Here is a 14,857-nt window from a genome sequence, read left to right on the forward strand (position 1 = left end):
TAAAAATAATATTGTAACGTGTTATATGAGGGCAAATCGAAAAGCCTTTGCCTCTATTTTTTTTAGCCACAATAATACACATGCAGAGAAATCAAAATACAGGCAGTGTTCTAAGTACCTTTGACTATTTTTCCACATAGTCACCACCCCGGTTCAGGCATTTGTCCCATCAAACCACTAGTTTGAGATGGCACTGTTGTAGAATTTGGCCAGTTGAGTGCGGAACCACTGCCGGACAGCAGTTTTTGCATCGTTGGGAATGAACCTCTGGCCTGCCAGGAACTTTTTCAGTGGACCAAACACGTAACAACTGAGAGTGATATTCACTGTATAGGAATGAAGCTGTGGTTACTTTAAGGTTTGTTGTATTTGCTTGCTTTGTGTATGTTCTTAGGTTGGTTAGTGAGATGACTGTTGAAGAAAATATTCTGAAGAAAGCAAACCAGAAAAGGCTTCTTGGTGATCTGGCAATTGAAGGGGGCAACTTCACAACAGCTTATTTCAAAAGTGTAAGTGTTAATTCAAGTTTAGAATTCTGCTGCTGCCACAACAACAACAACAACAACAACAACTACTACTACTACTACTACTACTACTACTACTACTACTCTTACTACCACAGTTGTGGGCTACTACCACTATGGAATTTAGTATTTCAAATTTAAGATTCTTGACTAAACTTGATGCTGCATTTTCAGCCCTGAATTTGGAGTGACTATTATGATATTTGCTTATGATCTGTAACCTACAACCATGAAAATTATTATGCATTTAACTGATAATTAAGATGCTGGAACTCCTAGTCAGTTATGATTTAAAAATAGTGTAAAGTCAGAGTTCATACATATGAATGTCTTTAGCCTACTTTCCTGGTTTTAAAATAAAAGTAGGCTTATGATATCACCTTGCTGTCTGTCTGTGTATGTGTGTGCATTTCAGTGTCTGAACCAGTCTCTATGAAATTGAGTATGAATATCGTGGCTCATGACCCCCATGTGAATGGCATAATTCATAAATTCCTCCCTTCAACAATTCCAGTGTTACAACCTTTCAAATTTCTAAGGCAAAACTGTCATATTGCTAGAACACCTGTACCAATCTTCATGAAACTTGGTAAGAATATCATGTTACAGGAAGGCATCTCAATGGCATACATCTGTGATACCAACATTGCAGCCTTAGATTGCTGACACACAACCTTAATGTTGCTTGAATGCTTGTACCAATCTTCATGAAACTTTGTATTATATATATCATGCCACCTGAGGCCTTCTCAGTGGTGTACATCGTGAATCCCTCTCATCAGTAATAGAGGTAGTACCCTTAATATAACTTGAATGCCTGAACTGATTTGTCATTGTACCTGATATGTATATCTTGCAACAAGAGGCCATCCCTGTTATTAATGCGTAGGTAGGCTGAAAAGTAATGCACACATGTTTGTAGAGCGCGAACGAAATGACCTTCAGAATCGCGCCAGGTGGCATGTGGAAGTAACATTCCCCCTCAATACGCATGCACAGGTTTGAGGTCGTTGCGTTCATCCAGTGTATTTCGAGAAGTGGAAGTATGGAGACGTGTTCTAGTGCTATGTCAATGCGAGTTAAACAGCATGCTGTTATTGAATTTTTAACTGCTGAAAAAGTGACTCCTACTGAGATTCATCATCATTTAAAGGCTGTTTATGGTGACCATGCTGTTGATAGGTCTACTGTAAATCGATGGGCAATAAAATTTCTTGGTTGCGAGCCTGGAAAAGCCATAATTGATGAAACACGCAGCGGACGTCCGACCACTGCCACAGACGATAATCGTCGCAAACTCGTTGATGATTTGATTCAAAATGACCGGCGAATCACTCAAAAGCGTATCGCAAACCATATTGGAATATCCAAGGAATGTGTCGGCTTCATTATTGAACAATTGGGATACCGTAAAATCTGTGCACGATGGGTACCACGCTGTCTCACAGACGAGAACAAACAGCGTCGATTGGAATGCTGCGAGCAACTTTTGCAGCACTACCGTGACGAAGGAGATGACTTTCTTTTGAATATTGTGACGGGGGACGAGTCATGGGTCCATCGTTACGACCCAGAAGAGAAAAGACAGAGTGCAGAATATCGACATCCGTCTTCTCCTCAGGCGGAAAAGCTCAAAACACAACCATCCGCCAAAAAACTTCTTTTGACTGTGTTTTGTGATGCTCACCGAGTTTATGTGACCGATTTTCTGGAACGAGGGGCAACGGTAAATTCTTCTCAGTACATACATACTCTAAAACACCTCTGGCGTCGAGTTTGTCGTGTTAGAGGCAGCCTGGCGCCAATAATCTTGCAACATGACAACGCTCGTCCACACACCTCACGCGCAACTGAAGAGGCTTTGCGAAACCTGAAGTTTGAACCGATTCCACACCCTCCTTATTCCCCCGATCTTGCGCCTTGTGGTTTTTATTTTTTCCTCTACTCAAGAGAGACCTCAAGGGTAATCATTACACCTCGGATGATGAGGTGAAGGCAGCTGTCAAGTCCTGGATTCGAGAAAATTTGGAAGAATTTTTCAGTGATGGAATGAAAAAACTTGTTACATGTTGGCAGAAATGTGTTAGCCTTAACGGTGACTATGTTGACAAATAAATATATGCTTTTGAAACTTAAGAATTGTACTTTAATGTACTTTTTGCCTGATCTTGCTATTTGTTTTTGTTCGCGCTCTACAAGCATGTGTGCATTACTTTTCAGCCTACCCATGTAGTTTCATGCGTACCCCAAACTCTGTCAGAATATTGTACAATTCTTCCCTCCTAACTGAATCATAGGCTTTCTTGAAGTCCACAAATAGCTGATATGCTGTCTTATTATACTCCCATTTTTTTTCTCCAGTATCTGACGGATGCAAAAGATCTGGTCAGTAGTTGATCTGTTATGTCGAAACACACACTGATGATCCCCAATAATTTAATCTGTGTGTGGACTTAACCTTGAGAGAAGAATATTGGATCAAATTTTATATGAAGTTGATAGCAGTGATATCCCCCGATAATTAATACAGTCATTTTTATCATCCTTCTTGTGAACTGGTACAATAATAGACTCCTTCCACTGATCAGTTAGTATTTCCTTATGCCAAATAGAATTAGCTTATGGATCTTAGAACATAATATTTTGCCTCCTGCTTGAACAAGTTCTGCCGGAATTTCATCACTACCTGGTGATTTATACCTTTTCAGTTTTGCAATAGCAATTTCAACCTCAAAAGGGCTGGAATCAGGTACTAATGGCTCAGCTGTGTGCATTTCTATCTGCCTAACATCACTGACCCTATGTAACTTCAGTAACTGACAGAAGTAGTCCCTGACCTATTCAAAATGTTGTGGGAATCTGCAAGCAGATCACCATTCTCATCCTTCACTAAGTTACTTCTAAGTTGGTAACCCCTCTTGAAGTCATTTATTCCTCTATACAGGTCTCTAATGTTCTTGTTCTTACTGTTCATTGCAAGCTCATCAATTTTGTCTTTCAGATATTCCCTCTTTTTGTTCCTAAAATGCCTGCTGGTTTCACATCTTATAATGTTCAGATTATTCCCATTTATTTCGCTTGGATGGTGTAACCACTGCAATTTGGCTTGTTTTCTTTTGGTCTAATATTTTTGAGCATCCTTCATGAAACCATGGCTTATGCTTCTTCAGTTCATAATAACCTAGACTCTCCTTGGCAGAAATTTTGATAGTCTGTCTTAATAGTTTCCCTAGATTTATAAACATCCGCCTCAGTGTCTTAAGTTTTCCAAAGCCGCAACTCTGTTGGAGATTTCAACACGATACTCCTCTTTACCCTCTACCTTGTTTAAACTCTTGAGATTGCACCTCTCCATATGAACTCTTTCCATTGTTTGGTTGCTCACTGCCAGTCTTTCCCAAACCTTTGCCACCACCATGTTGTGTTCAGTATCAAAATCTGGTGCCCTGCATGATCGGACATCAAGTATACCTGAATGCCGTCTCCTGTTTATCAAAATATGGTCAATTTGATTGTGTGTCTTCTCATCAGGATATGTCCAAGTAAATTTATGGATGTTATGGTGTGGGAGCATTGTACTTTTGACAGTAAGATTTTTCAGTGTGGCATAGTTTAGTACTCTGACTCCATTATCATTACTAATTTCATGCAATCTATAATTTCCAGATCTTTGTTTGAAAATGTCTTCCCTACCTTCTTTGACATTGAAATCTCTTTACAGAATTTTTAAACGGTACTTCATAAATTTATCAAATACATGTTTTAGTTCTTCGTAGAACGTGTCCTTTATATCATCAATTTTATGTGCACAAATTTTGAAACATGATACATAATTCCTTAAGTCATATTCTCTTCAGATGAGGCAGAATTTCACACCTCTGGACATGTGATATGGCATAACTGTCATTTAGGGTGTTGGGCCTTCCACAGAACATTTAGAACATGAATAGGATAGTCCTAAAGTGAATGTGGAAGAGACATTGGCCCATTTTTCTTTGAGGAGGACATCGTTAAAGCAGTTCATTACTGTGTGTGCTGGAAAATTACTCTCTTCTACAGCTTATCATTAACAGTCTTATTGTTCTACTGGACAGTGCATCTGTTCATTTGCTCTCATTTTCCATGACTGTTTGAATGTGAATTTCCCTGGTCATTGGATTGGAAGAGGAGGACCAGTTGAGTGGCCCTCTCATTCTTCTGACCTTGTGCTCTTAGGTTTTTTTTTGTTGGAGGCTGTGTGAAAGATCTGCTGTACAGCCAGAGAGTGAATGTGCAGGATGAACTCAAAGCTTGGATTACTGCAGCAGTTTCATATAGAACAAGGGCCATGTTACAGCACATCTGGCAAGATTTGGGCTCTATGCAGAAATACAGGTGACACTTATTGTGAAGTGTTTCACACCTAACAACTTTTCCATTTATGTGTAAAGAAACTCTTTCATTTGATGAACAAAATACTCCAAATGGCGCCCTCATATCTCTGTACATTTGTAGGCTTCAGATATCTAAAATCTTGGCATTCTGTATGGTGGACACTATAGTGATCATTTGCTTGTATTACATGTTATGGCAATTGATTTCTTGGTACCACATTTTAAATAGGTTGTACAATCTGCACACACTTAACAGAATTTTTTGACCATGAGATGCTTCTGCCTTCATTACTATGAGGAAGAATATCCAAGAAATGTAATAGGTATGACAATATACTTCTATTTTGTAATGTTTACTGTTGGAATCTGATTGCTATGTTGTACTTCCAGTCAACCATTCAGGATCTTTTCAACATTGACATTGCTGAAAACGATGCTTCAAGAAGAATGGCAGAGGTTCTGGACAGAGATAATGAAAAAGAACAAAGAAGACAAAAGGATGATGCCCAGGTATATTTTTCCTTTTCGTATATCTGTGTGTTATCCATCACCAGTTAGTGTGATGTATTTGCAGTATTCAGTATGACTGCAGGAACGTCCCTTTCAGGTGAAGGCTTACTATATTTCAGCATTTTGTGTTTGCATGTATAGAAGGCTGTATTTAACAGATTTTGTTAGTCATCCCCCCCCCCATCCTATCTGTAAGCTGGTTGCCAATTTGCTTTAATGGATGTTGCAATATTTTTATTTTTATCTCTCTTGACACTGTTCTGTGGGCCAGGGCTTAACCTTTAACGGCCGGCCGAATGTCACGTATATATGATGCAAGCAGCAACCTGAGTTGGCCAGAGGACACACAAATATGATGCAGGACACTGCACTCTTTGGGAGTGCTGACAGTTTGACCTTGGGTTTGAAACCAAAACAAACCTATGTGAGGTCATGTCAGTGGTTCATTCCTTAGCTTTGAACAAACAAATCGTTTATCATGGTACTGGTTTTGATACTATTTACGTTTAGAGACTGTTTATGACCTGGTCATCCAAATGTAGCCCAGCTTTGTTTCGAGAACTGATGAGGTAATATTCTTCTGTGCTTGCATGTGAGTGCTTCCAGAGCCTTCAAGGAAGTGTGACGCATGCAAGGATTGGTTTTCAGTGGCGAATTATGAGTTAGGAAGTCAGTGTTGGATTGTCTAATATTTCTTTATCAGTTAAAAAGTCAGTGTCAGACTGTCATATATTTCTTTATATATCATTTTTATTTTGTGTCTTGGAAGAGGTATAAACCTACTGAGCCAGTATTACTTTGTGAGTAAAAGGCATCTTCGCCACTGCGACTTTTGGTATCAGTGTCGGACTGGCACTCTATTCGACTAGTATTATAATTACTTTGCATCACTATTTTGCGAGTATTACCAACAGGTGAGGGTGTTGTGTAAGATTTGAGGCTTTCACGGCGGTGACTATGAAGAAAGCAGTCTTTTTTTTCTTCTTCTACCCTGAAGATGGAGGCGATAGGTACCTCCGAAACGTCGGTTAACAGCACATATACATGGTGCCAAATCCCAGAAGACTGCTTTCTTCAGGTGAGAGTGTTGCTTTGCCAGTCAACATAATTTATTCAATTTTGATAGAAACCCCCCCTCCCCCAAGATGATTCTACAATCGCACAAGCCGAATATCACGGTCAGTGGCGTTTCTTGGGGGAAGGCCAAAGTTATCAGGGGGCCCAACTGAGTTGACTCGAGGTGCAACATTCACAACACTGGCCAACCAAAGGGAAACACAGATGTTGTCATGTGTTTCGCTAAACAAGAAAAGCAGGAGCACGCTCTTCTGTTGTAAAAAGGGTGGTGTCGCTCTATGTGAGGTGGACTGCTTTGAGAAGTGCCACGCGTGTCAGAGTGTATCGTAAACCGTGAAGTGACGCAGTTCAAACTCATTTACAGTCTGAACAAAATATTATTGTATATAGTGTGACTATATTTACAATATCACCATGATTCAAGGTTGAAGAAAAAAACAACGGGTACGTCCTTTGGAATTTTATAACATATATAATAAAGATTATATTTTGCATTTCATGACAGAATAATCACAGTTAATTTTCGTTCATAAAAATTACTCTTTTGAGTATATTGTGACATGTTGCACAACGGAGGACACCCACCTCCCCAGCGATACGTGGCGGTAATGTAGTGCTCGTGTTACTATGGTAATAGGCGAGTCCCCGCCCCGCCACTCTCCCCACGGTGATGTAACGCGCAACGCGCGGTGACGCGACACCGCTTCCTACTGTGACGTGGCACGTAACAGGCACACACAGCCCCTATATCAGTTGGCTGCGCTGCCTTATGTATGTAATGCACAATATATATAAAATCCAAAGTTTTCACAACTACAGCAGTTGTCTTGGTATATTAAAGATTGTTAAAACTTTTGTTATTTAAGTTAAAATTTATAAACTAAATAGGTTCGTGTCCCTTCTCTCATCGCCTTTCTTGACGGGCGCCGAACTTGTGCCACCTGTCTTGAAAATGAGGTTCTGAAAATATATTATGGGTATTGTATATTGCCTCTTCGACTACCCAATCTTATTCCAGGCGACTTCTGCTTGTAAGCCCATGTGAAGAGCATTGTTTATGCACAACAGTGTAACATGGGATGAACCGTGAAATATCATTGAATTGGCTGGGATAACACTACGCAACATGCGTGGTGACTTTTAGTTGATCACGAATTCTTAGCACAAGAGGGCTCATTTATTCTTTGACTGTAATAGTGACCATTTCCAACGTCTTCTGTAAACCGTTAGTAATTGACCAGCTGCCTCTTTGTTCGCAGCTAATGAACTCTGTATCCGCAAATGTGTTTCTTCCCTCATTCATCTTGCTGCTGTATCTCATTAAGGAAGCAGAGTCTGATCATATAGTGTACATGACTGTTTCTGCTTAATGTAAGTGTGGAACACGGTGCTTGTATTTGAGGTATATCATTAAGGCTCACTTTGTGGATCAGGCTCTTGATTAGTATTTGTTGTACCCTGTATGTTGTCTTTGTCATTTTCTGACCAGTGTCTGTTTTAATATAGTGGTTAGGGCTCCACATTCAGGAGATTCCAGGTTCAGATATGAGTACTTCCAAGCAAATTTATTACCATTCGAGGGTCGATCAATAAGTACCCATGTTAGGAATAAAGACACAAGTTTTTCACAATTTTTTTTTTTTATTTTTCAACATAATCTCCTTTGAGGTTAACCCCTCCAAAAAATACGATTTGTCAAACTCTTCAAAATACGCTTCTGTCTCGGCGATAACCTCCTTGTTTGAGCTGAATTTTTTCCCCCCGAGCCATGTTTTCATGTTGGGGAACAGAAAAAAAGTCGCTGGGAGCCAGGTCGGTCAAGTATAGTGGGTGCGGCAGCAGTTTGTAGCGCAGTTCATGCAATTTGGCTACGACAGTTCCGGATGAATGTGCTGGTGCGTTATCGTGGTGAAACAGCACTTTTTTCTTAGCCAAATGGGGCCGTGTCTCCTTCAATTTCTTATCGAATCGGTCCAATAATTCACTGTAGTACTGCCCCGTGATCGTTCTTCCTTTCTGCAAAAAGTCCATGAGGATTATTCCCTTCGAATCCCAAAAAAATCATGGCCATGACCTTTCCGGCCGATGGGACCATCTTTGCCTTCTTCGGAGCAGATTTACCTGGAAGAATCCATCATTTTGACTGTCGCTTGGTCTCTGGCATATAATAATGTATCCAGGTTTCATCAACGGTGACGACTCGACGCAAAAACTCCTGCGAATTTCGCTTAAAGAGGTCCAAACACTGCTTCGACATTGACAGCCATATCCGCTTGTTGTCCAGTGTGAGCAATCGCGGCACCCATCGGGCCGACACCTTTCTCATACTTAAGTTATCGTGTAAAATATTGATTGCTGTTCCGTACGACACACCTACAGCCTCTGCTACTTTGCGCACTTTAGTTCGGCGATCAGCGAGAATCATGTTGTGGACCTTTTCAACGATTTCCTCGTTAACGACGTCTGCTGGGCGGCCTGGCCACTCATCAAAAACAGATGTACGACCACGTTTAAATTTGTTGAACCAATATCTCATGGTTGTCATAGATGGTGAAGGGTCCCCATAGACGCATCCAACTTCGCTTTTATTTCTTCTCATGTTTTTCCATCCAAAAATAAAAAGCGATTTACGGATCGATATTGCACTTTTTCCATTGTATCGAGAAAGACAAAACACATCTGATGGAACTGGCTGCCAAATAGAAACTAACCTATGAATCAGTCTGAAATTTAGTATGGTGTCGTTTGACAGATGGAAGTACACGACGGTAATGCCAGCTTCCCTCAGCAATGCCACCTGTCTTCAAACACGGGTACTTATTGATCGACCTTCGTAAATAGACCAAGTCAGTGTTTTCTCACAACTTTCCTATTTATTGTTCAGTCATCCTACCATTTGCTATATAATACCCACTCAGTTGATAGAGTACCATTAAATGAAATGAGAGTTGGAATTGGCCATTATGTCTGACTGAAGGTTATAAGAAATGAGAGTTGGAATTGGCCATTATGTCTGACTGAAGGTTATAAAGGTGATGTATTTCTTTTGCAGACAGTTTATTCAGTTAATGAGAAAATCAACTGCATCTATCATGGCACACAATTGTGGCAGATGAATATTTTCTGAACTGTCTTTTACGATGTGTTCGCAGCAGCTGCCACTGTCACCAAATGAAGACAAGGTAGCACTGGGTGCCCTGGAGACAGCATTGGCAGCAGCAGAAGATGAATCAGATGTTCAGGCTGCAAGGACTGCCAAAGCAGAAGCAGCTGCAGATTTGGCTGAATTTGACGAAACAATTCCACTTGAAGATGGTGAAACTGGTGGTGAACAAGAAATGAGCAAAGCGGAATTGGAAGTCCATAATCTAATTCAACAGGTATGCAGTGGGAGTACAGATGTTGTTTTCCAAATCAGTACATAATCTGTAAAAACAAGTTAGGAAATATATGCATAGTATAACAGTTCTGACACATTAGCATTTCTAGGTTTTAAAGATACTTGTTTCATTGTCTCAAACACTAAGACTGAAGAAAGAGGTGCCTTGGTTTAGCTAAGCTAAGAATTTTTAAGCCTGTGATGAACTCTTCACTTGTAATAAACAAACATCAGTGTCAGTTCTAAAGTATTCTGGTGATAGTGTGTAATACTCAGGGTTTTCTTTATTGCTAGTGGGGTGGGACTAAGTCCCTGTGTGTAATACTCAGGGTTTTTTATTGCTAGTGGGGTGGGACTAAGTCCCTTGTACTGCAGCCACTTCTGGCCTATTGTACCAGCCCCAGATGATAGGTGAGGGTGATTGTGGAGCAATTGGTGGAAAGAAAATTGGCAGGGGAAACCGAAGTACTTGGAGAAAACCTGCCCCAGCGCCAATTTGTCCACCAGAAATCCTACTTGACCAGATCCGGGATCGAACCTGGGCCGCTGCGGTGGGAAGCCAGCTACTAACTGCTTGTTGAGCTATGGCGTGGCCCATACTCAGGGTTACTTAGTGTTTGGACTTTGTCCATCATCCTTTATTCTGAAGAGCACAGCATTTCCAAAATATGTTCTTTGGAATACTGGTTGATATGCAAAGACCAGAATTCAGTAATCCCAGATATTAAATTCACATGCAGCTATTCACTGAAATCAGAACTAGAGGCCCATATTGAATCAGTATACCAAGGCATCTGTTTTCATTGTTGTTTTGAGCTGTCAACGTAGTCAGAGTGAGTTGCATTGCACTACTGCCTTTGAATGTAGAATGTGAATAGTTGGTGTGATGTTGTTTGTTGTCAGGTTGAGTTTGTTGTTGTGACATCCCCTAGATATGACACTCCAGCTTCATGAACTGATTATCTCAACTGACTACAGTTTTGTGTCCTTTTTTATTATTGGCCTACTTTCCTTATTTTGAAAAACAAATGAAAGTAGGTGCATGTGATCCCTAAGCTGTCTGTTTATCCCCTGTATCAACTTTTGAATGCCTGGTCCAATCTTTTTGAAACTTGGTATATGTATATCATGGCACCTGAACCCACCTCACCGGTGTACTTTGTAAATCCCCCTCATCAGTCTGCGTGTATGAATATCCCCATAATTTTGCTAGACAACATGTCAGTAAACGTTTCCCTGTTATTGGTAGGCAGCGGCTCAGTAAAAACATTACCATGGCAAGGAATACAAATGCAAATATAGAAGAATTGTTAGATGCATTAATTTATATGCAGTTCATGTCATATCAGGGAAATTAGGTGATTGGTTTTTCCCAGAACTTCTGATTAACCTGGTTTGGGTGGTTAGATGCTGACTTCTCACTTTGGAGGCCTGGGTTCAGTCTCTTATGAGATTTTATAGGTGAATGAGTTTGCTATGTATCAGGTTTTTGTTCAAGTTTCTTCAGTCTTCTGTGCTCCTGATGCATCTGTCACCACTTCAGAAGGAATGCAAGGTACCTAATCATGCAACACATTACTCTGTGCTTGGTCTTTAAATGGGAGGCTTCATCTCGGACCCAGAACTTTGCTGGTTACAGAGTATGGAAGTTTTTTGTGCCCAAATATCTAGGTGCCAGTACTGCCACTGAGGTTTCTGTTACTAAAATAGCTAATTGCTTGATGTAATTAGTAACTCTTATAGCATGGGACAGTTCTTCTTGCACCAGTTGCTTTTCGCTCTCTCTCTCTTTATATATATTGCAACGTGTTTTGCCACTGAAGACGCCGTTCGGATGGTTAATTGGTTTATTTAACAACCTACAAGTTGTAGGCACAATTAATTGTAACACTGTTGCGGGTTTACACAATTTACAAACCCTACACACTATTCTGTTCACTCTATCCTCAGTAGTCTTCACGTATTTATAACGCGTTAGCTATACAAGTCTGTGAATTACACACTCCCAATATAACTGTACTGCAGCACACACAAAGTCTTGAAAGTGCACAATAAGTCTTCACTGGCTGACTTCTCAGTTACCGTGCACTATCACATAAAATCTTCTCACCACGCATTCAAATCTTCTTTCTGTGACTGCTGCTATATTCCAACTGCTTAGGCATTTCAGTTCTCTTATAAGCCCTCAGCCAGACAGTGGAAAACATGCCTCACTTTCCTGTTGCATAATTACTGTGTTTACACGTGTTCCTGGGCAACACTGTCGAGAGTTGTTTACTGCTGTGTAGTAACTGCGGTATCCATTGTTATGTCACTATGGGAAGGGCTGTTACGTCACTGCGACAGTGGTTGCCTGACACAGTTGCTCTTCTGTTACATCACTGTGGGGGAGGGGGTAGGGGGTGTTTACCAAGCGTTGTGTACTGATGGAAGGAGCGGCGGTATGTGACATCACTTAGCGGCCTCCGTAGTCTAGGGATAACGTTCCCACCTCATGACTCAAGGTACGCGGGTTCAAACCCGGCAGAGGTCATGGAATTTTTAAAGGCGGAAAAATTCAGGAAACAAGTCCTCCGGGAGGAACTTTAAGCCATGGGTCCCGTGTCGTAGATTTACGGCACGTAAAAGATCCTCATGTCTCTAGGAGACCTCTGAGCAAAATTATTAGGAAAAAGTTTCCCGCCCAAGTAGTTTCCAATGCCTCCAGTAGATGGGGGTAAGCATCGGGTACCGCAGCCAGCCTCGCTGGCTGAACGGTGCTGATAGTGAGCACCAGTACTGGCAGGGTATGGAGACTGGTAGAATATTAAAGGGGGGCGTACAATAGACTATTAGTCGTGGTGCATGGGGAAACCCACCCCCTCCAATAATAATAATAATGTGACGTCACTTGCGAGACTGCAGAGTTCACGTGACACCTACTTCCTGTTGAGCCATCCATGTCACAATATATATATATATATATATCTGTGCGTGCGTGGGGTTCTATGGCCCTTTGGACCTTGGCCACTCTTTCAGTTCCTTAATCCTGTACACAGTTGGTAGGACTCATGGATGGGATCAACCTGTTGCTTGGCCACTACCTACACACAGAACAGCACAGACACAGAATAAATACACACAGACATCCATGCCTCGAGTGGGATTTGAACCCACAATCCCAGTGTTCAAGCAGGCTAAGACGGTTGATGCCTTAGACTGCCCTGCACTGTGATTGATGTTGCTTTGTTACACAGTTTAAATTGGCAGATGTTGATGTAGGGCCATTTTCATTGTCCTGGAACCTTTGACAGCCTTACTTTGGCTACACAAAATCACATATGGGTTTATAAATTTGGAAACACTATGCAGCACAATTCATCACTAACTTCTTACTCACTGCCCAGGCAGGGTCACCCAACACCTTCCCACTAATGATCGTCACTACAGATCCCACATATTATTTAATTCTGCATAATCCCTCCCAAGTTCATGTTTTCCAAACTATGTCATTTTTAATGTGACCACATTAGTTGATAAAGTGATAAAGTAAAATTCCGGCACTTTAAAAAATTCTGTAAGAAAAATCTAGTATAGAAGTTCTTGTATTACTGAGTCAAATAAGTTATTTGAGCCAATAATTCCTACCTCTTCAGAATTGGATCATTTGCTGACTACCAGTTTCATAAATTTATATCATTTCAGCTGACTCCAGTGGAGCGTTACGCTATGAAGTTTGTGGAGGACACAGAAGCAGTGTGGTCTGCGGAGCAACTGGCTGCAGCAGAGGCAGAAATAGAACAGCAGAAGCGTGAATGGGAGTTGGGACGTCTCCAAGTTCTCAAAGAAGAGGCAGATCGTCGTACAAGAGTTACAGATGATGATGAGCAGCTTCTAACTTTCTCTCATGAGGATGCACATAATCAGGTTAATAATTCGACTGGTCCTAGCAATTCTGATGAGAGTAAGAGATCTGTAGTTGGGGGTAGTCGCCGATCAAGGGGAGGCAGTAGGGGTCGTGGTGGACGAGGGCGGGGTAGGAGCAGAAACTATAGTGGGGCTCAGAATTTTTCTGCAAGTGATGGTGATACATCCTCTTGCAATGATGTAAATGCTGCATCTTCAGTTGATGAAGAGGAGGAAGAAAGTGATGAGAAAGATAGCACAGGTGATGAGAGCTACATTGGTTCTAGATACTGTCGTAATAGTGGTAACAGAAAGCCCCCTATACCTAACAATCACCGTCTCATAAGTCCAAATAGTCCACGGACACGGTCAAGTGGTACAGTAAGCATCAATCTATGGACACTGGATGTAAGCCCCATTCTGCCTGGGCTGAAACCTGTAGGAACAAGTGCACAAAGTCAAGCATCCATTCTGAGAGGGGGCAGGGGAGGTAGAATGCGAAGAGGAAGTGGGCGTGGACTTCAGAACTTCATGAGATCTCCTGATGGGCAATCTGTATCGCCTAGGCGATTATCCAGTAGTAGTGGTCACAGTGTTCGTCACAATTCTCCACCTTCCACCCCGTACTCCAATCCTAATCTTGTTATACGGACAAGACGGGCATTAGCCACACCTGTTCAGCATTCTGATGGTAGTGAAATTGATATGTCAGAATCTTTGTGTCCCAAGAGAGGGGGCAGAATGGGTAGGGTGACCCGTAGATCTGAAAATATTGTTGAGGGTAATGGACCAATTTCCTGAGTTTGGCTTCATAAACCATCGCATCATTGATGGTTGTAATATGTGCATATAACCCAGTTAAAAGCACTAACTTTTAATCATGTGAAACATTTATACTGTGTGGAGATGTGGTAATTCTCCCCTTCAAAGGACAGTCTTTTCTTTACAGTTTGTTGGTAAAGTTGTATATATTTTAAGTTAAACCAGGCCATGTCTGGAACTGGATTTTTTTTACTGTTTTAGTTTTAAATCTAATTGAGATATATGTAAATAGTTTGAAGCATTTGAACCAAATTATTAGCTTATTTTGACACTGTGAGTCATTGGAC

At 41.1% G+C, this 14,857-nt stretch overlaps 1 protein-coding gene across 5 annotated transcripts in view; it reads left to right on the top strand.

The window, feature by feature from the left end:
* LOC111862876 (helicase domino) overlaps positions 1 to 14,857 on the top strand; it is a 201,996-nt gene that overhangs the window by 111,931 nt on the left and 75,208 nt on the right. For 4 of the 5 annotated variants that reach the window (XM_023848643.2, XM_023848647.2, XM_023848646.2 and 1 more), the window contains 4 exons: positions 395 to 509; positions 5,288 to 5,407; positions 9,637 to 9,864; positions 13,548 to 13,769. In XM_023848643.2, coding sequence (XP_023704411.1) covers positions 395 to 509; positions 5,288 to 5,407; positions 9,637 to 9,864; positions 13,548 to 13,769 — 685 coding nt within the window. The remainder of the gene's footprint in view (positions 1 to 394; positions 510 to 5,287; positions 5,408 to 9,636; positions 9,865 to 13,547; positions 13,770 to 14,857) is intronic. The other variant, XM_023848644.2, reaches the window with a different exon arrangement.

The sequence above is a fragment of the Cryptotermes secundus genome, unplaced genomic scaffold (assembly GCF_002891405.2).
Source record: "Cryptotermes secundus unplaced genomic scaffold, Csec_1.0 scaffold528, whole genome shotgun sequence".
In the NCBI taxonomy this organism is placed as follows: domain Eukaryota; kingdom Metazoa; phylum Arthropoda; class Insecta; order Blattodea; family Kalotermitidae; genus Cryptotermes; species Cryptotermes secundus.